At 39.3% G+C, this 27,572-nt stretch overlaps 1 protein-coding gene across 1 annotated transcript in view; it reads left to right on the top strand.

The window, feature by feature from the left end:
* TRIO (trio Rho guanine nucleotide exchange factor) overlaps positions 1 to 27,572 on the top strand; it is a 266,295-nt gene that overhangs the window by 182,304 nt on the left and 56,419 nt on the right. Inside the window, exons 32-34 of the mRNA XM_054381562.1 lie at positions 3,496 to 3,638; positions 4,251 to 4,350; positions 14,277 to 14,520. Of these exons, the coding sequence (XP_054237537.1) occupies positions 3,496 to 3,638; positions 4,251 to 4,350; positions 14,277 to 14,520 (487 nt within the window). The remainder of the gene's footprint in view (positions 1 to 3,495; positions 3,639 to 4,250; positions 4,351 to 14,276; positions 14,521 to 27,572) is intronic.

The following is a 27,572-nucleotide window of genomic DNA, read 5'->3' as shown; positions in this document are numbered from 1 at the left end:
AACACAGGTGGTGTTCTCCTTCATCCTAGTAGAAGGGACCAGCCCAAATAGGTTGAAGAAGACTGATGAGATTAATTCCTGACTTCGAGCTGGGAGTGATCAAGCAGGCAGCAGACCCCTATGCTGCAAAAAGGCACCGTATCTATGCCAATGCACAGAGCATTGGAAACAAGTGCTGGAAGCTATCATGCAGCAGGAAATCTATATTATTGCCCTGGCAGAAACATGGTAGGATGAATCCCATAGCTGGAGTGATGTGCTGGATGGCTATAGACTCTTCAGAAAGGAGAGGCAGTGATGTGGCCCAGAGGTTCTTGGAGTGTGTGGAAGGTAACTTCCTTACACAGCTAGTGAGTAAGACAATGAGGGATGGCTCACAGCTAGGCCTGCTGCTTGTAAACAGAAAAGGACTAGGAGGAGATGTAAAGGCTGGTGGATGTCTTGGACAAAGTGACCGTGAGATGGTGAAATTTACAATTCTCAGTGAGGTTAGGACTTCTGGAGGGCAGACTCTGACTTGTTTAGGAGACTGGTTGATGGTATCCCTTGGGAGGCAGTCCTGAAGGACAAGGGAGTCCAGGAGGGCTGGACATTCCTCAAGAGGGAAATCATTAAGGCATAGGAACAAGCTGTCCCCGTGCACCAGAAGATGAATCAACAGGGCAGAAGACCCACCTGGCTAAGCAAGAGAGCTGTGGCTAGAACTCAGGAAGAAAAGGAAAGTCTGCTGGCTATGGAAAGAGGGGCAGGCAACTCAGGAAGACTGTAAGACTCTTGCAAGGATATGCAGGGAGAAAATTAGAAAGGCCAAAGTTCAACACAAACTCAATCTGGCCAGTGTCATTGAAGAGAATAAAAAAGAGCTTTTATATGCATGTTAACGATAGAAGAGCTAGGGAGCATCCACCCACTACTGGATGAAGGAGGGAACCTGGTGACCAAAGACAAGGAAAATGCTGAGCTGCTAAACAGCCTCTTTGCCTCAGTATTTGTCAGTGACACCAATTGCTCCGCAATGGTTCAGCCCCTGGAACTGGAAGACAGAGATGGAGAGCAGAAGGCAGCCCCCACAATCCAGGAAGGAATGATCAATGGCTTGTTGTGTCACGTAGACATGCACAAGGTCTATGAGACCTGATGGGTACTTGAGGAGCTGGCAGATGTGCTCACCAAGCCACTCACCATTATTTGTCAACAGTCCTGGCCAACCAGTGAGGTTCCAGTTGACTGGAGACTAGCAAAAGTGACACCCATCTACAAGAAGGGCTGGAAGGATGATCCAGGGAACTACAGGTTATGGAGAAGGTCATCCTGAGTGCCATCATGTGGCACTTACAAGACAACCAGGCAATCAGGCCCAGTCAGCAAGGCAGGTCCTGTCTGACTCCTTCTACAATGAAGTGACCTGCCTAGTGGATGAGGGAAATGCTGTGCACATTGTCTGTTTGGACTTTAGTAAAGCCTTTGACACTGTTTCCCACAGCATTCTCCTTCAGAAACTCATGGCACAAGGCTTGGATAAGTGCACTCTGCACTGGATAAAAAACTGTCTGGATGGCCAGAAGTGACCCAAAGAGTGGTGGTGAACAAAGTTAAGTCTGGCTGGTGGCCAGTTACTACTGGTGCCTCCCAGGGTTCAGTACTGGGTCCTGTTCTCTTTAATATCTTTATCGATAATCTGGATGAAGGGACTGAGTGCACCCTCAGTAAATTTGCAGTTGACACCCAGCTGATGGGCCAAGGCTAATTTTATGACATTTAACCAGGCTTCTCCCTGGGTCACAACAACTCCATGGTAAGCTACAGGCTTGGAGATGTGTGGTTGGAAAGCTGCGACTCTGGGAGGGACCTGGGAGTTCTGCTTGACAGTCAATTAAATCTGAGTCAGCAGTGTGCCCGGGTGGCCAAGAAAGCCAGTGGCATCCTGGCTTGTATTTGAAACACTGTGGCCACGAGAAACAGGGAGGTGATCATCTCCCTGTATGTGGCACTGGTGAGGCCACACCTCGAGTACTGTGTTCAGTTCTGGGCCCCTCACTACAGGAAGAACATTGAGGTTTTGGAGCGTGTTTAGAGAAGGGCAGTGAGGCTGATGAAGGGCTTGGAGCACCTGGCCTATGAGGAGTGTCTGAGGGAGCTGGGGTTGTTCAGTGTGGAGAAGAGGAGGCTGAGAGGAGATCTCATCACTCTCTATACCTACCTGAAGGGACACTGGAGTGAGGAGGGGCCAGCCTCTTCTCCTTGGTGTCAAGTGATAGGACTAGAGGAAATGGTTTCAGGATGCACCAGGGGAGGTTCAGGTTGGATTCTAGGAAATACTTCTTCACAGAGAGGGTTATCAAACATTGGAATGCTCTGTCTAGGGCAGTGGTGGAGTCGCCATCCCTGGAGGTATTAAAGCTTAGGGACATGGTTTAGTATTGACCCTTCAGTGCTGGATCAAAGGTTGGACTGGATGGTCTTTGAGGTCCCTTCCAACTGGATGTTTTCTGTGATTCTGTGAATGTATTTTTTGTTTGGTTTGGGGTATTTTTGTTTGTTTCTGAATGTTGGAAACTAGCACTTCCTTAGCTCATTAGTATTATAAGTAAATTTCATGAAAACCTAAATGAAAAATTTGGCAAAACATATTTTGTTTCTTTTCTTTGGTGTTTTTGTTTGTAAAAGAAAACAAAGATCTTTTTTCCTAACTATCTGTTCCTGTAACTTCCTCCATCCCCTTAGATTCCCTGGCTATTAAATATTTATAGTATATTAAATATTTATAATATATTCAAAAGCAGTTATTTCAAGAGACAACAATTAAGAAAAGTATGAAGTTTTATAATTTTTTTTAGATCTGTAATAATGGTTATATTTAATAGCATTTCAGGTCCAAGGTTAAATTGGATTAAGCAATCAGGTTACAGGTTGGGCAGATAGATATCAAGTAATTTCCAGAGTATCTCAAAAATGACTGATGGTATGTTGCAGGCAGTTATCAAAATACAATCCCTAAATTAGCTTTATGCTTCCAGATATGTTTTAAAGGTGGTAAGAGTAATACATACATTGTATTTTTTAAGTGTATATATTGCAGTATAGGTTAATCTGCTAACACTGGGGAAAAAAAATTATATGAAGTTTGACTTGAACTAAAACGTAGCATAAATTTAAAATGCCATTATTCAATCCTTAAAGTCGATCGGTCTACCCTGTCCCGCATGAGATGAATACGTGGCTTTAGCCTTGAAGTTATGTAAGAGGAATCTGAATCTAAAATAAAATGTTTCCAAATGAACAGTATTAATAACATTGAGAAGTGTCAAGTAGTGTTCGCAATTCAAAATTAGGAGAAGTACTGGGAGTTTCCTTTTCCCGGTTTACGTTTTCAAAGATTATTCACAAAGTCATTCTTTATTCCTCCCTCTTAACGTTTATTAGCTGACTGTATGTGTAGATCTTCTCAGCTATAGTGGTCCGTTGTGGGGGTTTTGCTTCTTTTACATTTCAAAGGCGTCCAGTATAGAGAATAAACAGGACTGGATCAAACACATCCGGGAGGTAATACAAGAAAGGACCATTCATCTGAAAGGAGCATTGAAAGAGCCAATCCACATCCCCAAAACTGCACCAACAACAAAACAGAAAGGAAGAAGGTAAGTAGTATTTAAAATAATCAGAGATCTCTAAGTGCACAGCATCACACTTTCCTCTGTAGTGTTGACTTTCTAATGACTTCTGGTGAATTGGACAAAGCAATTCATTTTGGCCAGCTTTATCTTATAATTAATTTCCAGTTTCCTGCAATGCTGAATTTGCTGAGATTTATGCTCTGAACAATCCCTGACTTGTGTACATTCAGCCATTACAGAAGGGATTTGGAACTGCAGTACAGGATAGCTGTTAATTTTAGATTTTTACAAAATTTTATTCAGGTCTTTGGTTTCTTTTCATGGAGCTTAAAATGTGTGACTGAGTGTTCTGCTTGCTAGATACGGCTAAGTGGCTGTGCAAGTTTCTTGCTGTAGTTCTGGCTGTTTGATTGGCTGTTTGGTGATTGCCTTATTTCTGCATAACATACACTTAGAGCAAACAAATCCGTTCTCTTAAAGTGTAGAACCAAGTAAATATTAAATTTTTGTTTTACTTTGCCTGGCTGGTGTCCATTGCAACATTGTCTAGGTACCTCTTCATTAGAGTTGCAAGTAGGGAACTGGCACATTACAAACACATTGCTGATATTGTAATAAAAACTGAATTATTTGCAGAGACGGCGAGGACCTGGACAGTCAGGGAGATGGCAGCAGCCAGCCTGATACTATTTCGATTGCCTCACGTACTTCACAGAACACACTAGACAGTGATAAGGTAAGTTTCCTACTTGTTGATCTGTTCTGAGAGCAAATGATTCATCCCTTGGTGTGAGCTAGGACACATGATTAGTCTCTTGAAATAGCAGTATACAATACAAAAAATATTGTGGTATCATGAGGGAGCAGGGGTGATTGTTTAAATCTAATAGGTCATGCAGGAATTACATTTGTTCAAAAGTGAAACCATTTTGGTCCCCTCTCTTTTCCAGTTTGTTCAAGGATTTGATGCTTATGCACAAATGATGTCAGTCTCAGCCCTTATGAAAGGGTAACATCTGGGTTTTGTATTAGCTTGAGGTTGTATGTTGCCATGTAGTAACTTTCATGACGGAAAATTATAACCCAGTGTTCATAGGTTAGAGAGTAGGAGTGTTCACTTTCTGCATGAGAGCTGATGAAAGTCAGCGTATTAAAGTAGCCCACAAGACTATCATATGATACTTGTGCTAGTGTTGCGTTTCCTCCCTCTCTACAGGTAGATTCTGGCAGTGTTACCCCATAGAGATAACACAGCCACAATTTCTCATGGCTTGAAGAAAGATAGGTATTGAAAGAATACAAATGCTTGTGAAACATGTTACTTTGGAACTTAAAGATTTCTGGCAAGTGACAGGTTTTACAACATTGGATGAAGATAGAGGTGGATAACAGAAGTTTGTCAGAAGAATGAATAAAAACATAGAAACTGCATAGCAAAATACTTGAAAACATGATTAGAGATTTCTGGTCTAATACCTCATCAGATACAATTTTTCTAATGAGCCACTCAACCTGCATATTACAGTATAACCAGTATATTACAGGACAGTTAAGTGAATAGATTCTAAGAATAATGTTTTGACCATTCACATCATCACCTAAGAGAGTTACCTGGCTGTATTTTTGCATGTTACTTAAAATCTGTAGTTTGATTTTTCCATGTTAAGAAGAGAAAAACAGAAGAAGGTAAACATAAGGTGCTTAGGGATGCTGTTTTATTTGTTAAAAATAGCCAATGTTTTGACCATGTGCATGCAATCTGTAGTTTTGGTGGTGCTTTCTTCTAAGGTTATCTGTGAGAAAAATGGTTGGTTAGAGGGGAAAAAAAGTGTTTTGATGACTCTCTGCTGTTTTTTTTCTTTGCATTCTTTCTGAGCTGTTGAGTGATTTTGTAATAAAATGTATATTTTTTATATATTTTATCTTTAATATTTCCTGGCAGTGGTATCTTCAAACACCACTGGAACTTAATTACAAAGTATATTTACAGGTTCTATTATTCGATTGTGGGTATTACATTCCACATATAAAGACAGTTAAATGGTTTAAGCACAGATCTAAGAATTTCCAGTACAGCAATTCAAATTGGAAATGCAGGTGCTGCAATCTGCAGTTTCCCACAAATGGGATTCGGTAGCAGCTCAGCCAGGGACTCATGGCTTGTTCCTCTGTCTGGTATCTTCCCAGATGCTGTGACCATAATTCAGGCAGCCCTTGGCCTTGGCTCAGAGAGGGTTAGGGACCTCTCTCTCTCATGAACTCCTTCACCAGGCTCTAGCCCTTCCTTGGCTCTTCTGGGATTCAGTTCTCTTGGAGCTTTCCCCTTTCTGCTTTGGTGCAAGTACAAGGCCCAGGTGTGGTTGTTGCCTGTTAGTTCGGGCCCTTCAGCTGCAACTTCAGCAGCATTTGGCTCTTGTCTCTTTCGTGGTAAGAAGAAAGCAAGTTGCCTACCTTCTCATCTGGTTTAAATACTGTCCCAAGAAAATTAATGCCCTTTGGTAACAGAAACCTGATAACTGACCTTATAGGATGGGGCATATCCAAACATGGCCAGGGGCACACACATTTCACAGCAGTGTTACAAAGTTAATTACATGTGGTACATGCTTATCTGGACCCCAGGAAGTGTCCAGGTTTGCACATTCACAGGTGCTTAACCTATTCTTCTCTGGGTTAGGGCATGTTTTGGAGTTTGACCCTTCAGGACAGATTTATTAAAATGATGTTGTGTGTACTAGCAAACAGTTTTGCTGATTTTTTATACATGCTTAATAGTTTAGGCAATCTATCACACTTAAAAGCAGGAAAAGAAATTCTTCCTCTGATTTCCCTGACTGTTGGTTGAGATATCAAGTGTACATGCAGCATGGCTGGATTTTGCGTCATTTGAAATGGAGGTGATTCAATCCATCCATGCCATAATCAATCATTTCCCATCATCAGTTGTTTGTGGTGTACTGTTTACTGGGAAATAGCATAGATTGTCTCCTGTTGCCCTTCATGGCAGTATTTCATGCATCATGTGAGAACTGCTAAGAAAGTTGGCCAAGTGAAATGCCCTCAGGATTGTCTTCCAATCTTACATGTAGAGGTGTCTTACCAACAACCTGTTCAACAGGAGTTACAAGTTAAAAGGAGAAGGAATGGAAGAATGAAGGATACTTTTAAATATTTTCCTGACAAATTAAGTTTTAAATTTGATTAAATAACATTGTGTTGTCTTTAGTGTATTTTTGAGTTCTCACACTAATGTGTAATTTTTTGTTAGACTTTTCTCTGACAAGAAATACAAACTGCGAAAACTGGGAGACTCCCTGGAAGTTACTTGTGCTATGTATTGTATGTCCAATGAAGGAATTTACTGCTTGTGAACTTCTTAAAAGTGTGTGAATTAGCAGAGTAGTGTTTCATGTTTCTCTTATATATTTTGGGTTGTTAAATACGTTAAGAAGATAATTTTTTTTCTTTTTAAGACTAGAAAATAAAAATCAAGTAATAGTCAGAAATCAGTGAAATCCATACGATACCTTAACATTTTTGTAGAATCAGAATCAATCTCCAACTTTGCATGTTGAAAATTCATTCCCTGTAGTCCATTTGGTGTTTGAAATGTTTTCTCAGCCTAGAAATTTGAAAGTCTGTATGAATGTCTTACAGAGATGGAGTAAAACAGTTTTACGGATTTTAGGGTCTGTTGATGTGGTTAGCCCAATGGAGCACTGGAACTCCACGGTCAGATTTGGTGCATATTTCAAACCCAGATTGGATTCCAGAATGAGAAACATTAAAAATATCAAGTAATTTAAAATAGTGTTAGTCAAGCGGTAAAAATGTTTAGCTTGGTATTACTTAGGCTGTTGCTGAACATTTTTTTGTTTACATGTATCCACTATTGTGATTAAGACAACAAATGCCAAACATGTCATACTAATCAACAGCAAAGTAGACCCATCATTTTATTTTCTCCAATTACACGTTCAGACAGTTGATTCTTTTAAAATAAACGTTTTGCCTAGAAGTGCTAGGCTACACAGAATATCAAGAATGAAATCTTTTATCCAAAACTCAACACTATTTGACACCTCTTCAGAGAGAAATTTGTGAAAGAGTTAGCTCTTTCAAATCCTTAGCTTTGGTAGTAAGTAGCTGAATATTGTCCCTGTGTCCCATTCTTTTCTTGCATCCTGTTTTCTAACGTGATTGGGAATACTTTAACAGAGAATAAGAGAGAACAACTTCTTGATGAGCTTTTTTTGTTCTCCACCCTGGCTTTTGGGGCTAGAATTGTAACTTCTTATTGTTGGCTCCACTGTTGTGTGTTGCTTTTCAGTAATGACTGGAATGATGCAATAGACCATATGTTTATAAAGCTGACATCCTTCCCAGCTTTATGTCATCTGAAAACTATACTGGGAGGTGGAATGAGAAATCAGAGTTTTCTTGCAAATTGAAAAAAATAATTGACAAAACACCATGGAATTTAATAGGAACACTTTTGTGCTAATGTGAGTAGATGGAAATCATTAACTACTAACGAAAACAGTGAGAGTATTGAACATTTTTTTAGAATATCATCTGGAAGCTGTAGAGACTCACAAACTGTTTAACAGTGTGATGTAACTGTGGAGGAGGAGGGAGACAGCCCTATACTGAATTGTGGAAGTAGGATGCTGAGCTGCAGGAGACAGTCCTCATTCTTTACTCAGTGCTTGTAAGGCCTCTGTTAGGTAACACATCCAGTTCTGAGTACAGAATTTTAGCAAATTAGTGGTCCACCAGAAAAGTTCCACAAGAAAGCAATAAAAAAAAAGAAGACTGATTAGATACCTACCAAACATAATTTAAAGGGCAAGATAGAGTTAGGGCTAATGAGTCTGAAAAAAAGGCAGGAGGAAGAACTTAGGTCTTCAGCTGTGTAGAAGCTACTATGCAGAGTTACAAAACAGTCTTTTAGCCATGTTTTCAGTGGATGGGATGACATCAAAGGACTTATCTTTAATAAAATATTGTAATAATATTTTTTTTATGGGTATGAAAACATGAAACCCTAAAGCAGAGTAATTGAGAAGGCTGGGCAATCTCCATAACTGGAGATCTTTGAACAAAATTTGGATAAATGTTAATCTTCGTTCACATAGATGTATTTTTTGCTCTGGAGGAAGAGAAAGAACTGGACTTAGATAACTTAAGATCCCTTTCCAGTCTGTTTTAAATATCATGAAGTATATCTTCATTTTACAAGATGTGCTGTGTACATTCTTAGCACTCACCCATCTTGAAATACTGGAAGGTTCAATGAATTCTAGAGTGAAATACAATTCTTTGAGGGAGATTTCTGCTCCATCAAAGCATCTCCATTTTATGAATGAGTGCTCTTGTTGCGCCCTACACCTTTCACAGTGTTCCTTCCATTCATCTTCTGTAGCTGTGTAGCCAGCATTTTCAGTGGCTAACAAATAAAAGAGATGACATTTGGCCCATTCATTCCATCTTTCAACAGTTCCTAACGTCAGAGTTTGATCTAATTTTAATGTTGACTTTTGAACTTAATCCAATGCATAGGAAGTGAAATGGGGAGGCTGAAGGAAACAATCTAAATCTGATAGGTTTATTCATGCTTGCATTAAGTGAGCTGGTAGAAAAGTGAAATAATATAACTTACTATTTTGGTAGCTGAGATGAGAGGCCTAAATAGTAGGAATCTTCCTAGCTGCTGTGGGTGGTCAGTGGAGCAATATTTTATTTTTAAGAAACTATTTTGCCCAGCTGGTAACACTTTGTACCGCTGTCTATGTGCAGTTTTATTCCATTCTCATGCTTCTTTAAGGTTTTTGTTGTACTTTGGAGAACAGAAAAAGGACCAAAGCAGCAGGAGACAACCAAGTATTTAGTTCTTCTACCAGCTAGGACTGTGGAAAAGGTTCCCATCAGTAGAAAAACTGCTTGGAAAAAACCCAGATGTGGCTCTGAGTGTATGCGTCTTTTCACAGTCAGAAACCAAGTCTGGGCAGCTACCTGGTCAAGGCAGAATACTCTTTGAGAGAGAATTTCTGTCTCTCTCCCATCTCTTTTCTTCCACAGTGCGCTTGTTTCCATTTTAAAGGGGATTCAAGATTTTCATGCTTGAAATAAGTGAGAAATCTTGCTAGCTCTTCCCCTTACCTTCCCTTCTCTTTAATAAAAATTGCCATGGCACAGTAAATTTAATTTGCAGTCATGAGAGGTTATATGACCTGATGTAAAGGCTGTTGTATGTGGCAAAACTGCCAGTGGTCATCTTCCCAGATACTCTGGCAAATGAACTCTTTAGACTGAAGAAATGGAAGCTGAGGGGAGCCCTTACTGCCCTTTGCGATTCCCTGAAAGGAAGGTTTAGAGATGTAGGTGTTGGTCTCTTCTCACAAGTCACAACTGATAGGACAACAGGAAATGGCATCAAGTTACACCAGGTGGGGTTTAGGTTAGACATTAGGAAAATCTTTTACACTGAAAGGATTATCAATGACTGGAACAGGTTGCCTAGGGAACTAGTTTAATGGACATCCCTGGATGTATTTAAAAGCTGTCTGGGTATGGTGCTCCAGGATATGGTGTAGTAATCACCCTGGTAGAGTTAGATAGTGGTTGGACTTGATCTTAAAGGTGTTTTCCAGTCATTGTGATTCTGTATCTCTGACTTCAGCAACCCTACACTAAGAATGTATTCTGCAAAATACTATGTCCCATGATAAGTTGTTTAATTAAACCTTGCATTTTTTTTAATCTGCAATTCTATTTCTGTCTGGCTTTTGTTTCTCATCTTGTCTCTCTCCTTCCAGTTTCCATGTTTCAGACATAGCCTCATTTATTTTAGTCATGCATAATTAATTTAGTTTAGATAAAGGGTTTCTTGAGAAGAATGGATAATATGTATATAAAGCCCTTGTTCAGCCTAAATTTGGGGCTAGATGGTTTGTAGTTCTTTTCAGTGCAAGTCAGTCTCTGTTCTGCTGTGCTCTTCCCTCCAGCTAGCAGCTGTTGAGCAATGTGCTTAATCACAGACACTCCTTGCTGTCCAACTGCCTTTAATCAGTGAGAAAGATGAAACCCCTTCAGAAAGTGTGTTATGGAAAGAAAGCTAACAATGAAACAAGGAGATGGGTTGTTATCTAAAAGAGGGGAAAACTGGTAAATGGTCAGTACTCTGTAACAATGTAAATGAGAGCTGGGTAGAGAACATCATTGTTTTCAGTGGTACGCAGCAGTGGAGAAGTTCAGCACTAAGTTTTGATTGGCTGAAGATTGGTTAGTCTGAAGAGGAGGCTGAGAGGAGATCTTACTGCTCTCTACATCTACCTGAAAAAAAGCTGTAATGATTTGGGTATTGATCTCTTCACCCTAGTTTCAAGTGATACAAGAAGAGGAAGTGACCTCAAATTGCACCAGGGGAGGTTCAGATTGGATATTACAAGAAATTTCTTTTCTTGAAATAGTATTCAGGCATTGGAATAAGCTGCCCAGGGAAGCAGTGGAGTCACCATCCATAGAGATGTTCAATAAATTTGTAGACATGGCACTTCAGGACACAGTGTAGTGGTCCTGGTGGTATGATGTTGATGGTTGTTCTTTTCAAACTGAAACAATTCTGTGATTCTGAGTTGCATCTAACAGCCTTAGTGCACATTTGAGGATGATGTGGAACTAACAGTTGCATTCAGGAATCTTCTTAGACACTGAAGTGTGACTGCATATTGAATTTCAAAGACCTTACTACTGTTTTTTTTTCTAAATTAGAGGAAGGAGAAGAAAGAACATCTGTTTTAAAGCCAAAACATGGTCATTGCACTGGTCACAAAGTGTATTTTAATCTCTATTTGTAGGAAGTAAAGGATCAGGAAGGCGAGCAGAGCACCAAAGCTATGCTCCTTATAGGTATTTAGGAGAAAATACAAAGACTAGGTGCAGTTTCTGGACAGTGTCTACTTGTTACTGTCTTGGTGCTTGCTGTGATAGTTTCTGAGAAAAATCTGGTTGCACTGGATGCCTTGTGAAGTCGTACTTCATTTTTTTTTGTTAGTTCCCATCAAGCATACAGATGGTTCCAATTGTTTCTGAATTTGTCTGAAGAAGGCTGGAACATAAATCAATACCAGAAAACAAGGGAAAGCTCTTTACCTTTTCCCCTTTGGCATAGTTATTCATGGACTAAAAACTAACGTAATATGGAGAAAGAGTGTGAGGGAATAGGAAACTTTTTACTGAGGGGGAGGAGGTGGCATGTTTTGAACATGCACCACCCTGTAATTCAGGTGTTGAGGCTGTGGAGAGGTACAGTGGAATCCATGTAATTAATTTTTAGCCTAGATCTGAGTGGTCGCAGCCTGATTTATCTTCCTTAAATGGTAGATGCATGAGAGTTTTCTACCTATCCTGGACTTGGTCTTCTTTGTATGCACACAGAAGCAAGGGTAGTTGGCAAGACTGGCAGGCAGATACCATAGTAAAGTTCCAGAGTTACTGAAGGTCATCCACTAGGAATTATGTCCTGTTGTTTATTGCAGTCCTGAAGAAGAGAAGGTTGGCATTAGCCTTTGAGATTCTTAGGCTTTTACTGGTTTTGTCATTTGTACTAAGTACCTGGCCACTATGTAAGAGCCTAAGCATAATAGTGAAAAACAACATGGCAGGAACCGTGCAATGTGTTGCAGTAGCATATGCTTCTGTATTTGCTGCAGTTGGAACTTCCACAGGGCACTTGTCCTCCTTGTCAGCACAGAGCATTGCAGAATTACCTCACTGAACTGAAGGAATTTACCAGCTTCATTCAAAATTACTGAATTCACAGAAGTTGCATACCAGCAATCATAGAATAGTTTGGGTCGAAAGTAACCTTAAAAATCATCTATTTCCAACCCCCATGCCATGGGAAGGGACACCTCTTACTAGGCCAGGTTGTTCAAGGCCTTTTCCAGCCTTGCTTTTAACTCTTCCAGGATTGGAGCCTCTGCAGTTTCTCTGGGCAACCCCTTCCAGTGCTTCAGCTCTTTTATGGGGAACAATTTCCTTCTAATGTCCAATCTAAATTCAGTTTCTTACAGTTTGAAGCCATTACCCTGTCTTGTCACTTCATGCTTTTGTAAAACCCTTCTCCAGCTATCATGTAGAGCCCCTTCACATACTGGAAGGCTGCTATAAGGACTTCACCAATCCTTCTCTTCTCCAGCCTGAAAAACCCAGCTTTCTCAGCCTGTCTTCATAAGAGAGATGCTCTGGCTCTCAGGTTGTGTTTGTGGCCATACTCTCAACCCACTCTAACAGTTCCATCTCCTTTTGTTGGGAGCTCCAGAGCTGGACACAGTACTCCAGGTGGGGTCTCACAAGACCAGAGTAGAGGGAGAGAATCGCCTCCCTCAACCTGCTGACAACGCTTCTTTTGTCGCAGCCCAGGATATGGCTAGCTTACTGGGCTGCAAGTATGCATTCCTGACTCATGTCAAGTGCCTCATCAACCAGCATCCCCAAGTCCTTCTCAGAACTGCTGTTTTCCACACATCCTGAATTTGTGCTTGGAATTGCCCCAATCCTGGTGCAGGACCTTGCACTTGTCTTTGTTGAATTTCATGAGGTTGGCATTATCCCACCTCTCAAGCCTGTTAAGCTCCCTCTGATGGCATCCTTTCTCTCCAACATGTTGACTACACCACACAGCTTGGTGTCATCTGAAAACTTGATGAGGGTGCATTTAATCCCACAGTCTGATACAAATGTTGCACTGAAGCAGCCTGAGCTACAGACATATTCATGCATGAAAGCTGGAGTAGCCTGGAAAGCCATTGCCATATGGAAGGAGAAGGAATTCCTGGGCTATTTACATATGACAAATCAGTGTTCTGGTGCTCAGGAATCTTGGGAATTTAGTGAAATTTTGAAAATAATTTTCATTTAACATCAAAGCAGCTGAAACAATCAAAGACAGGGAACTTAAGCTTAGGCAAAACAATTCTAATGAAGGACTTGGAAGAAGGGGGAGGAAAACCCCATGCTTGCATACTTTTAGTTCAGGTTTGTGTGTTTTTATTTGTGGAATTGGCAAAAATGTGAAAGTTGTAAGCCCCATGTGGATTTTCTGTCAAATAGTTAAGTATTTGGGAATCTTATGGCAAAAACTTTATGCTGATTTTTATAATTATGTCTGGTGTGTGCTGGATGATTTGTGATGTGCTCAAGTAAACTGTGAGTGGGGTAGGAATAAGGCTTATTCCAAAAAGGTCCCTCTTCGTCTTGAATTTTCAAGATAACAAGGGTGAAGAGTGAATGTGTTTAGTAATATCTAGCTTTTGGTTGCCGATTACTGCCCATAAAACGTATTCTGAAACAACTTCTACTTTACCTTTCTGCATAAGGAGCAGCCTAGCAAGAAAAACTGCTTAAATCCTCCGCCCAGCACTGTCACAAGCAGTGTGCTTTGAACATAGGCAGAGACAAGCAGAGTTAGAAATCCATTCTAAAACTCCAGAACTGCCTGGTTTTGAAATGATCTGTTCTTGACGTGAAAAGTCCCAGAAGCTTGCCATCTTGTCCAAAAACCAAATCTTGCCAGGAATCCTAAATAGGTAACAGTGTGTGACGGATGGCTTGATAGCGAGCATTCATCTGGCTTCTTCTTGTTTTTCCCCTTCACAGTTGTCTGGTGGGTGTGAGCTGACGGTGGTAATCCACGATTTCACCGCCTGCAACAGTAATGAGCTGACAATCCGCCGTGGGCAGACAGTGGAGGTCGTGGAGAGGCCCCACGATAAGCCAGACTGGTGTCTGGTTCGAACCACGGATCGATCCCCAGCTGCAGAAGGCCTGGTCCCCTGCGGATCCCTCTGCATTGCTCACTCTCGCAGTAGTATGGAGATGGAGGGGATTTTCAACCACAAAGGTAAGAACTGACAGAAATGAGGTCTGGTAGTCCGCAGCACAAGTTTTGGGTAATGGGAGTGCTGTGCAAATGGGAACTTCAGTGTTCTTGTGCTGTTTTGATTTCTAGTTTTTAACTAAATAAAACACAATGATTTTGGCAACATGCAGTTGCACTGTCTTTTCCGAAATAAGCAGTTGGCAGTTTTCAGTATTAAGTGAAAATGCGGCTGAAGGCAGGGAGGAGGTTTAAGCAAATTACGTCTTGGTGAAGAGAGTTATGTATCATGTTAGATCATTCTGCAATGATAGGAAGATCTATGCCTGTTATGTGCTGAAAGAGGGGATAAGGGGGGACGGGGGTGAGAGAGAAAATAACCAGCATACATTGGGAATGGTAAGAAGTCATGACATCAGGCTCAGCAATGGAAAAGGCAAATACGTGCATCCAAGTGCCCTGGCACAGGAACTGGCTCTTTGGACTTCTGTATTTTACTTAGCTAAGTTTTTCAGAGGATCAGTGGCACACTCATCCCTTTTACCTAGTGTGGCTCTGAAATCTTACTTTGTTTTTTCAGATGCATGGAAGAATGTGCCCCTGAAGGGTGCAAGAAATTCTGATTATTTTTGGAGTTTGTTAAAGTTTTGGTGTGCTGTAGTCCTTGACTCTGTAAACTCCTCAGACTCACAAAGTAGTTTGTTGTTAGAGGAAATGCTTGCTTGCTGTATCTGAAACTACTTGAGTTTGCAGACTATGAACAGAAAGCAAAGTGAATTAAGGAGAAAATGCACCCCAAACCCAGTTCATTAGAAGGCATTTCACCATGTGTTGAGAGAAAAGATAGAGTGAGTAACAAGACTAGCAGAAGAGTGGGTTTGGGGAAAACTTGATTTCCAAAACACAAAATTTGGGGGTTGGAGAGTTTTTCATAAATATAACCACAAATTTTTCAATTATCCAGTGCATGTCAGCTATCACATTACAATTTTCCTTTTTGTTTTTTTTTCATACACTGTGTAAATATCCTTCACTGAAAGAGAGAAGAGTTTGTTTCCTACATTAGGAGCATGCACAAGAACTTCCTGAATGCAGTGTGGTTTGCGGGCGAGGGGGAGTCTGAAGGATTAAGCTGTATAGTTGGAATACTTTTTCATCTTCTTGTGTCACATCACAGTTTGGATAGATGTAGTTTAGGTGTCGCTGCAACTTTTCTTCCTTTGACTAAGGGGTAAAATCATAGAAATGTCAACAGGAATCTTTTTAACAAGACTCAGACAATTAATAAATCCATTTTCCTTTGAAGCTGAGAGCACTTTTGCATGCAGATGATTTTATTAGGGGGGCAGATTGTACTGGACAATATACGTTATATGAAGAATATTGAGCCTGTCAGACTCTTGAGGAAGCAACAGAACTGATTTTGTATTTGAGAGGTTATGTTTATTAGTCAAACTAGTGGACATAGCCTGTATTGATTTCTTGTACTGTATTTTTTGGGGGAAATGGAGCAGAGTGTTGTAAAGTTAGATTACTTTTTCTTCGGCATGCTGTTTTGAAATAAAAGGCACTAATTGTATTAATCATGGAGACGGAAGGAGAAGGCCATCCCTTGAATGAGCATGATTTGAAGGGTTGAATGCTGCCACAGAAGTAACTTCTGTGCCTGTGCGTCTGCCACTGACTTCCTGGGGGATGTTATGGCATGCTATCTAAACCCTAGCTGAACAGAAGCAGCTGCTAATTGTTTATTCCAGCATTACTGGATGTCAGGCTTCAGGAGTTGGATGTTTGATTTATGAAGGTTCATTTGCATGTCACTATGACTGAAGTCAGTGTGAACCATCTTGAATATGCAAGCTATTATATAATGTCAATTAATCAGTGAAGGTGGAAAAAGGTAAGAAGGCAAATAACTCTCAACTGGATACTCAAAACTGCTGGATACGATTGACTTCGATCTCAACTTTTTATTGCTTGAAAGAGTTTGATAGTGTTCATTTCACAGAGGGTTGACAAAATTGTGCAAAATTACTGGATTGCTTTGATTTTATTCTCCCCCTCCCTCTTAGTGAAAAGTACTTCAGACAATCCCACAAAGCAATTACTTCATTCTCAAGTGCTGGATTAGATTAAAGATCTTTAAGAAGGGCATTGGGGACTATGCTAATCAGAAGAATGAAAAAACAATTAGATGATCTTCTTAGTATTGTTTATTGTGGTCATTGACTGAGGTAAGAATCCTAAAATGCAAAACAAAATCAACAACCCATTTAAATTACAAGTGAATGACTTCCATTATTTAAAGCAGTTCATGTACTTGGCTGGACAAATTTTAAATGCTGTATTTTCTAGATTTCTAGTGCTTGATTCTGTACCTTCAGTCTTTTTAATACAGTGTCATGTCCCAACCTCCCCTTTTTTTTCTCTATTTTTTGACCATAATTCAGTAGAACTTTCAGAGTTTTGGAAGGATTTGACAAATTAGAATATTGCCCTCTGGAGTTTTTAGGTCTGAGTAATTCTGTACGGGTAGTCATGGGCTAAGTCAACTTGCAGTAGACATGAGTTGTGAATTTGTGCACATCTGGCATCACAACCTACTGAGAGATTTTGTGTCATTTCAAAAGATACCCGGACCTGCAGGAGCTGGAATGTCCAGGAGGTGTACCAGGAAGTGTAATCTTTGTATGTCTTCCCATAAGTCCTGCACCCCTATAAATCTGGCTGCAAAGTTATTTTCTTCCCCTTTTCCTTCTCCTTTCTCCTCCTGGGAAGACGTCCAGGTTCTTCTCTCCTGTGGAGGAGTCAGGCCTGGTTGTCAGCCTTGGCGATGCTGCCAATTAGGCTGGGGTGGCTTAATTGGGGCCTGGAGGTGCCAAGCTGAGTATCATGCTAAGCCACTAAGGAAATGGTAATTGAGGTGAAGAGAGGGCTGGATAGGGAGGGGGCATGGAAGCCTGGGTTTTGTGTGAAGCTTTGGCTTGATGAGCTTCTGTGTTAAGCCCAAACTATAGATATTTGTGTATTTTATATCCTTTGCTGTGCTCACCACTATGTAACTGTAGCATTGTAGGTTTGTGAATAGCCTTTCCATTTAAACTTTCCAGTACTGTCCAATCCTTTGTGTGAGTGTTATTCTTTTGCCCCCTTTGGAGCAATAGAGCAATCTGTCTGCTTATTAAACTGTAACAGGAGGTGATCACCATCAGAAGAGGTGGAGGTGGCTGCTTGGATGTTGAGTCTTAGCCTATATGAAATGGCTTGTTGAAGTGAAGAGTCTTGCGCTTCTTTCAGTACCTATGTACTCTACAATTTTGATGTTTTCAACAGTGTTTATCAATACTATTTGCCAAATAAGCTGAAAAGCCATAGCATATTAGAGGTGAGGTGAGCTTCAAAGTTTTAAAATACCAAATCTCTTGAAATTTACAGCCACATTTCATCACTCAATCCATAAATGTTGGATTATACTTATTAATGCCTAAAATAGTCTGTTATCCAAAGTAAGTTAACAAGAAAGATTCTTAAAGCAGAGTATGTTCAGTGAAGCCTTACTCTGACAGCTGATGGTCATTCCTTGTGCAGATGATGGTCATTCCTTGTGTGTCCATATATCTGTCAGCCATGAAAAGTAATTTTGTTTTATTCTGATGTTCGAAAACAGCTACAAAAATGGCCCCCATCGCTTGCCTACAGTTGTAGACGTTTCCTGTCTGCTAAGAATGTGTTTTACTTTAAATATCCAATCACTGTCAATGAGGAAAAAAAATTAAATGCATTTACAGTATCTTCAGCCTCTAAAATTTTTTAGTAGATAGATAAAAAACATTTTGTTAACAGTTTGGGGAAAGTCATTTAGGGGGAGGGTTGATTGCAGGTTCCAGACCTCTTGCTCATTCTGCTAGATAGCAAATCTAATTTTGTAAGTTATTTGGGTCATTTAATCAACTTGACGTGCAGTTTAAATCCCTTTTATAATTGGGGAAAAAAGACAAACAAGTGAGTAGTAAAGAGGTTGAATAACAGTTGGTGCACTCTACAAAAAATAAATTACTTGCTTTAGAAGAACATGTTTTTCACAAGTAATATATAAGGCAACAATTTTTTTTGCAATGATTCCCCACATGTTATTGGGCGTGGGTACAACGAATATTCCTGTTGTTTTATTTGGCGTTTCTCTCCTTTCTAACAACGGGGTTTTTTCATTCTGTAGTACATCCTTTTTATATGTGCAGCTCTCTTTCCTTTGTTTGCAGGACATTTACACAGCTACAGAGCTTTGGGCAAGGGACAAGGGACAGGATTTAGTATAATGAAATTGAACTTGAAAGCTCAGAATAAGTGGCATATGTTTTTTAATGTTTCTGAATATCTTGTCTGTTTAAATCACAAGTTCTTTGTCTTTTCCAACTTCATGAATACATCTGAAATCTGAAGAATACATAACAGTCCATCAGCTCCCTTCTGTAGATGCTATTGTTTAGAGAGTTACAAAGGCAACAAGTCTTTGCCCATGACACTTATATTTACATGTCTTCTTTATAAGCTATGGAGATTCTTGCAACTGCATCTGACTTCCAATTCCTGTTATTATCCATTTGGTTCAAAACTTGGTTACAGACATCCTTGGTTTACCTGGAGGTACAATGTCTACTTATTTCATACATTCTTACAATCCAGATATTCTGTATATGTTTGTTCAGATCTGAAAAGCTATGTCTTGGTAATGTGGTGACATGCCATGTACCACTGCAGTATTGAATTTTGATTCAGTGTTTTGATTTTACTTTGTGATTTTATTCTCATGACACTGTCCTGAATGGTGCCATAGACAGAAAACGTTATTTCAGCAGGTTTGTTTGGTTTTGGTTTGGTTGTTGTAATACATATCCTCAAAGAATCTGCCATAATAAGAAGGATTGAATGGGTAATGCATTCCAAGACACAGGAGGACAAATTTACAGAGCAGTAGTGTAAGCCCTTTTCTACACCTGTAACATGGGAAGGAGTGATGTAGGGCAGGTATTGCAGATATCAGAGCTCTTCTTGAATTGGTCTGAGGACCTTCTATTCAATGACGAAAAAGAAAATTGCCCAGGTGATGTTAGAGGTATTTCTCCAGAAAAGAGAGATAGTTTATTCTTGAGGCCACAGAATGGGGTAAAACAGTCTTGCATTTGTTACATTTAAGCTTCCTCTTGTGCAACTGGAGATCTTCTATTCAGAATAATAATTTTAGATTAAAAGAGAAAGGGAAAGAGAATAGAGGTAAAAAGTCTCACATATGATTGAAAGCTTTGAACATTATTATTGAGAAAATAAATGGACTCTATGTTGAGTCCAAATACTCTTACGTAGGAAGAGAAAGCTCTGGATAGCATCATCATCAGAATTTGATCAAGTAAAATGGTATCCAGTTTGAATAACTCAAGAAGGGCTCCCTCCTTGTAGTGGAAGAAAAGAAGGATGACTTGGACTGCAACTTCTTGCTTACAAGCAAAATGAGGCTGCTGAAGGGGAGGATTTGCTGTTTTGAGACTGCAGACAAGCAAAGCATGGGCCATGTGTAGGGAAAAAGGATCCCCACCTGTGGCTCAGAGCCAAAGCACTGCTTATGAGACTCTCTGACAGAGTTTGCAGCTGCAGGAAATGAGTTATAGCCCAGGCCAGCAGGGAATGTAACTCCTAACAATGAGTAAGTTGGGTACTTGCTTTGCCTTATTGCCTTGGGGACATGTAGCACAAGATGGGCAGGGTAGTTCCCAGGGCACCATAGAGAAAGGGATCTGCTTCTGCCATGCAGCCAGAAGTGATCACAAGCAGAAAGTTATATCGAGGCAAATATTGTATCTGTACAAGACATGAAATGTTAATCTAAAAAATCTTTTTATTGATTAATTAATTGCTTCCTCATAAAATTCCCAAATAACAGGCTGCTCTTTCAGATAACCAGATTATCAGCTGATAATAATTTGAGGAGCTCACGAGAGACAAAGCTAAGCAATCAGTTGGATTTCACTCTCCACTCATCTAAATTAACAAAAAGCTGTAAAAGCTGTACTGCAGTGTCAGTTCAACTTACTTATCAGGCAGATCTGAGCTTGAACAAAAGTGCAGGCATTTTAATAGCTAAGTTTAGCTTCACTATTACCAGATGTTTTGAAAGCCTAATAAATCATAAATTTCCATGTAATCACAAATATTTTGCCAAAAGTCTTTACTAGTCTAATAGTGACAAAAGATAGTTTGAATGTAAGCTGGGTGGGGTTGTGTGTGTGGTTTTTCAATCATTCTCGTACTTTAGCCCAGGTAAATAAAATAGCTGCAGTATAAAGCAAAACAAGAATTTTCTATCCTGACGTTCCCACCTTGTGGTTTTAGTTGAGTTCACAGTTAAAGATGTGGTTTGAGCATAACCAAACTTAAATAAAATGTCAGCAACTGACTGTGGTCCATTAGATCATAGCCTCTGCATTGGGCTTTAAAGTCAAACTGTATCACATGGTCCGAGTTAACACCCAAATACTAATTCAGCCTTGAATAAACAGTAAATTCGGTATGAATTGCTTCCTTGACATTGTGCAGTTCTAAACTAGATAAAGATGTTCAATAAATATGCTTCTCTAAACCAAGTTTATATGTGCTCTAAAACATCATAGGATTGATTTCTGCAGAAACACATCTTTAATTCCTCCATCATAATTTTATCGGAACCCAGCCCAGGATGACTTATCAGATATATCTGTATTTCCAATGCTGATGTTATATGTGGGCATAAGTATGTGGTTAATTTGTCTGTGGATTTTTTTGTACACAAGTAATAAAGCTTTTTGTCCTACTTGGGAGTTGATTATTACAGCTGAGAAAAAAGAAGAAATTTTTAATACTGTCTTGAATGCACTATTGGTCCCTGACAGCTGGCAAATATATTTCTCCTATTTCCTTTCCAACTACAATATATAGGTGTGTAAAAAGTATTGGCTTCAGAACAGATGTATTTGCACAGCTGATCTTTGGGAGGTAAAAGGTGGATATAAACCAGCAATCCCAATGACTTTAAATTTCCCAAGAGAGCTGTTATTTTGCTTGCAATTAGTCTTTTTCTGACAGCAGTTTCTTTTTCTAACCAAGATATTGAGGCAGAACAGAGTACAGACTAAAACCATATCCTGCAAATTTTGTTCATGTGTTAGCAGCTGAATAAAACATCCTGGAGTGGTGTTTATTTTCCTTAGCTGTCCCCCTTCAGGTGCAACAAACTGTTGAAAAAGTTTTGTTGTTGAGAATTACATCTTGTCTTTGTTACCCATATTTTTATTTGGTTAAGTAAATCTTCAGAGCTGGTGCTCCAAGGATCACCTGAGAGCAACCCAAAGACTTTCACTTCTGTTTTGATGAGTAAGTAGCTTGATAGGGTCATGAGAGTCAGAGAGAGTGGGGCTAGAGACATGTCTTTGGACAGGAGAGTGCTCTTGGTGACACGGATCTGCCACAGTCATGTGGCAAGTTCCTTGTCCATGACAGAAAACAAGGAGCTATTGGTGTATTTCTTTCTACAGCTGGAGTGGCTGTCCGAAGACCATCTGGCTCATTTTACCTGATGTGTTTGCCCTCCGCACAGAACTGTGTAGTATTGAGAGTGTCCATAAGGTCTTCTGGCCATTTTCCAACTCTAGCTTTATGGCATTTATGTGGCTGAGGATCGTATTCTTAAACTTGCTATTGGGAAGGAGTATTTATGTGTTCTGTGTCTAGTGGAGAGGAGAAGATTGTTGAGGAGCAGCCAGTGTTCCTGTGCACCTTTCAGTACGTCATCACATTATATCACATTATCTGTGGTCATGGAAGCAGCAAGATTTAGTATTCCGTTGACTTCCCCCAATTCTGATATAAGTATAGTTCCAATTTGGGACATACATATATTTTCTCTTAGCTTTGAGTTGTATAAAAAACAAGACATTTTTCTCTATTGAACTTAAATTCTCTAAGTGGAAGTTATGCAAATAAGTGGTAGAATTCTTAGAGCAAACTATAAAAGAGGCTGTTGTGATAAGTAAATAGCATCAAAACATTTCATGATCCCAGGAATGATACTCATAATGCTTGTCAGAAATTTGCAGTATGTATTTTCTAGGATGAGTGTATAACGGTTAACCCCTGCAGCAATAGAAGACATTTGTTTACCTGACATGAAGGCATAATAGTAAAGGCTATCTTAGATAAGCTTGTTATCAAGTTGACCTTGAGAACCTGTAGTCATTTTCCCTGTGGCTGTAACCCAGCTGTGCCAAACTTACTGTATGTTAACCATTTTCAGTGCAGCAAAAATAGCCCCTGTTACAAGAAGCAGTTATGAGTATGTCAGGTTTTCAAGAGCAGACTGGACAAAACCCCAAGTAATCTGATATGATCTCATAACTGGCCCATCCCTTTGAGCAGGAGGTTGGACTGTATGGATATTTGAGGGCCCTTTCAGCTTGATCCTGTGATCCCGTGCTGAATGTTAGAAATGCCAACGTACCCTTATTATGTTTAGAATGCTTCCTGAAGTCTTGGACTCCCCTTCTTATCTGTGTGGATATCAGAAATGCTTAAGATTTTGTCCCAAAATACTTGCATGTCATGCAAGAAATTGAAAGAAATCCTAAAAAGTAGTTCTGCTCATGAAAAGCACTACTTATTCTTCTTGCACTGTGCTGGATGTGACCATAGCCTTATTAAGCATATGCTCTTAACATAAGGTTTAAGGTATCAGTTATTTGGATATTCCTGAAACAACAGAGTATAGGGGAATCTAGTTGCATTGTAAGAACCTGCAAATATATGCTTGAAGGAAGGAGAACTGCTAGGGAAGCCTGCTAGAGACTTAGTAAAGCTTAATGGTCATCTACAGAAAAGTTCAAGTGGTTGCTCCTCCCCATCTAGGTAATAGGAGAGGATTCTTAAAAATGTTTTATGTAGGGAACTTGTAGTGATAAAAAGGATTCTGAAAAAGAATGAGAAAGAAAGCAAGTCTCATTAGGCAAAAAAGTATATTACTTGAAAAGGGATTTTGTTGGGGGTGGGGTGGTGGGTTTTTTTGGTGGGGGTTTGTTTAAAAAAAAAACTCAACAACGACAAAACGAACAATCAAACAAACCACCACCACCACAACAAAAAACAAACAATAAAAACACCACAAACAAGCATTAAAAAAAAACAAAAGACTGAGGACTGCTTGACTAGATTGAAGCATGCTATAAACAATATTAAACAGAAAAAATTGATCAGTGAAAACCATCAAATCATTAACCACGTATCTTATAATTTGTATGTCAATTATTAGATGTTGTGCGGAGGAATTCTGTGGAAGTATCTTTTAACATAAGAAAGAAGCTGTGAAATTAAGTAAGTTTTTTGTTAAAGGTTTGAAATCCAAACAAGTGCTTTTGGTGCCCATGTGCTTTTTCTGCTTCCAGAAGCAGGAAGTTCTTGGGTCACAACTGGGCTCCAGCTCCCATACCTAGCAGTGCTGTGGGACTTAACCTGGTCTGTTATGTGGATGTGATATCTGGTAGGCAATACTGAGGAGAGGTTCTGATGTAGCCCTTTGTGGATAACCAAAATGCATTTGTACAATTTTAAATTATCAGAGGAGGAGTAAGAAATTGTTTTGGTCAGTAATACCAACCAGCAGGTAACCTGCATAGCTTGAAGAAGCAGTTCCTTCAGACGCATATGTCTGAATCTTCAGCATCAGTATTTCTTACAGGGAATATGTGTCCAATTTTAACAGCATTTCTTTTTAATAACCTAATTTGGTTACTAGAACTACTTGCTTTCCTTTTAAGTGACTTCAGTTTTAAGTCAAGATCATAAGTCAGTATTCTGAACACCTCTGATTAATACATTCTTACCCTTTCGTCTTTGTATGCATTTCCAGTTAAGATAATTAGCTAAGATTTATGTTACAAAGAATTTCAGCTCTTGTTTGTGCAGTTACAACCAGTTTGTGAAATTAAACCTTGTTTTGACCAGATTTTTTTTTTCACACCAACAGGCTGATTCCTTATTTCTTTGGAGTGGGAAGGGAAGAGAAAGGGTGTTTTAAATATGGTTGAGGAGACTACATCAGAAAATTAAAATGAAGAAAGAAAAAAAAAAGGATGACAAAGGGTAACTTGGATAATAAAATTAATGTCAAAAATAATAAAATTAATGTTAAGATTAGTGTTTTCTCAGTCTCTTGTTAGGGCAGCAAATATGTCTCTCTTGGAACACTTTGTGTTTTTTCCAGCATAAAGATGAAGCATGGCATATTTCTTCTCCCCTCTCATCCTTTGCTAAGTGGTGAATATATGTGCAATAACATTCCTTACACTCATCCAAAAGATTTTGTTTGAATTATCTGTAGTTAGTTTGTTGTGGTTTTGCTGACAGTGTCTGGGATCCTTCAAGCTGATTTGGCATGCTGCAGTGGTGTCTGTGTTGAGGAGTCAGATTTTTCCCAAAGCTTTTCCAGATAAACAGAAGACCAGGGACACCGAACATCTCATCATTTCTTTGAATGGCCTCTTCAGTTTGGGGAGTGGTATACAAGCTCCAATTGCTTGGGTACAGCACAGAACAGAATTAAAAACTCAAGAAAATGATAACCAAATTATTAAGATGAGAGGGAGTTTACAATGTCATGTGCTTTTTCATGTTCTTTCTTAATGTAGGCATGATCAACAGCTCTGGCATGTTCTGCAAAGCTGGAGACAGGAAGGACTTGTTTAAATCCTGGCCTTGGTAACTGAATATTTGGATAATGGTTCATTTCCCAATATTTTTACTTAAAGTCTGAGTACTTCAGTGTCTTGATATCAGTTGCTCTTGACAAATCCTTTACCCAAGATGTAGAAGGAAAGGTTACTAATCACTCCACTGAAAATATTTCTTCACCCTCAGTCAGAAAATACTTTCCCAGGTTTGCCAGCTAATTAGATAGCCAACATATTTTGATAGAAGGGGTTGTTGTTGGTTTGTTTTTTTTTTTTTATTAATCCCTTATTTTGAAAGGAGTTATTGGAAATTACAAGTTAAGGATGTTCACAGAATTCATTACAAAATACAATTTCTGACTAACTCAGTTTAAAGTATCTTTGGCAGCTGGCATCACTGGTAGTAAAGAACAGGAAACAACATGATGAATGTAAGTCCAAAGAGCCACTGTTGTAATAATTCCGCTCCTTGCAGACTGGTAGTGTTATCTGTGAGACTGGGAAGCAGTGAAGCTATTTTCTGGGAACAGGATGGTCTTTGTCTGTAGAGCTGAAGAAACCAGAACCTAGTGCTGCAGCTGTGCTCCAAGCAGTTAAACTGTGGGCACATTGTACGCTGCAAAAAAGGCAAAAGTTAGGCTCCTTTCAGGATTTTCATTGTAGTGTGGGAAGCTCACCTTTATTAATTGATGCATTGTTGCTGTTTTACAAGTTCTTGGTTTTGTTAGGAGTATTCAGGTGTGAGGGAGAATGTCTAACTTGCCAAAGGTAGGATTTGTATGTGGGGTCTGTCCAATTTAATTATTCATTTATTTACTTGAATGAGAACTGCAGGTTGTAAATAAAATTTCTGCTGGTTTGTGCAGCATTAATTTAATTTAGGTATTTTAATAGTTACGGATTTATGTCTAGCTGTAGCTCATAGTTCTGAGTGGTCTTTAGTCCTGCACAGTTTTGGAAAACCTTTTTGTTCCATGTGCAGAAACATGGCTCAAAATTGGAAGAGCTGTTCAATTCTAAATGATGAAAGCATTTGTGTCATAGATTACTTCAAAAATGGTTTTGAAGTTATGACATTTAGATACTGGCAGAACTGAATAAAGAACTGACTCTCCTGTTAACTTCTGTACTCTTAAGATGAACAGCAATTTTTAGAATAATTTTCTAGTACTGATTTTAAAATATATGAATTACCTTTGTAAATGGAATGTCTGGAATATGAGCAGGAAGGTTCTGAAGGAGGCCTTTACTTTTGTTTGAGAACAACATTGAATTTTGAAGGGTGGTATCTTTGGAATGTTTGGGGTTTTTTCACAGAAGGTAGATATTAAGGAATAAAGGCCTTTTGGTTTCTTTTTCATGGTCTGAGCTAACTCAAAATGGTTGTTTCAAACTGAAATGTATGTATTTTACTAGGTTCCCTTTCTCGTTCTACTTGTTTTCCCTGTTGTGTAAAATGTAATGAGATCTTACAAAGATTTGTTGGAATGCTGTTTATCCTTGTTTTAATGTAGGTTAATTTGTTATTTCTATTACTATGCAAATGTCTTGGAGTATGAGAAATGCGGTCTGTTTAACTGTAGTTGTCCTTATAAATGAAAGAAGGGATGAATGTTTCCATTCCTATGTATAGGACCTGGTAGTGGTACCTTCAGATGAGGTAGAACTTCCTTAGGAAAGGTTAGTAGGATGGCAAAAGGTGGTTGTCAGGAGCTGATACCTGTGAAGTTGTAGCAAGCTAATTTGTTGACTGTCAATGGCAGAGACTGGTAAGTTACTTCTGCTCTGGTGTGAGCTAGCAAAACATCTAGGGCTTTGGCATCCTGATATGGTCCATCAGTGAGCCTTGAGATTAACTGCAGAAAGTTGATCCCATCCCTTCACTGTAGTAATAGATGGGAGCATGTCATGCTTAATTCACCTATATCATATAAAGTATGACCAACTTAGTACTGAGAATATACAGTGCTCTTCTAACTGGGGGTTGGGTGTCTTCTTCATTTACCTACTGGGAGGTTGCCTTTCTTACAAAATGCTGTCTTAAAAGTAAAAGGGCTGTTTTGCCTGGAATTTTAAAATCTTGAGTAAATAGCTGTTGGCAAAATTTTCACCTGCACACTTTGTCACAGGTTTAAGTAACTGAAAAGTGCCTTAAATGGATAGGGGTTCTTCACCAGTACTTGACTTTCAGAAGTGAAGCTGATAATTATCTACTTTTTTAAAGGAAATAATATAAAATTGTATAGTCAAGAAAACTCATTTTTGCTTTACATAGAGTGGGGGAAGAAAAAATAACAAGTAAGAACTAATTACTAAGGTTTTTTAATTATT

This window comes from Indicator indicator, chromosome 6, assembly GCF_027791375.1.
Source record: "Indicator indicator isolate 239-I01 chromosome 6, UM_Iind_1.1, whole genome shotgun sequence".
Lineage (NCBI taxonomy): Eukaryota > Metazoa > Chordata > Aves > Piciformes > Indicatoridae > Indicator > Indicator indicator.
This window is presented reverse-complemented; position numbering and strand designations above follow the sequence as displayed.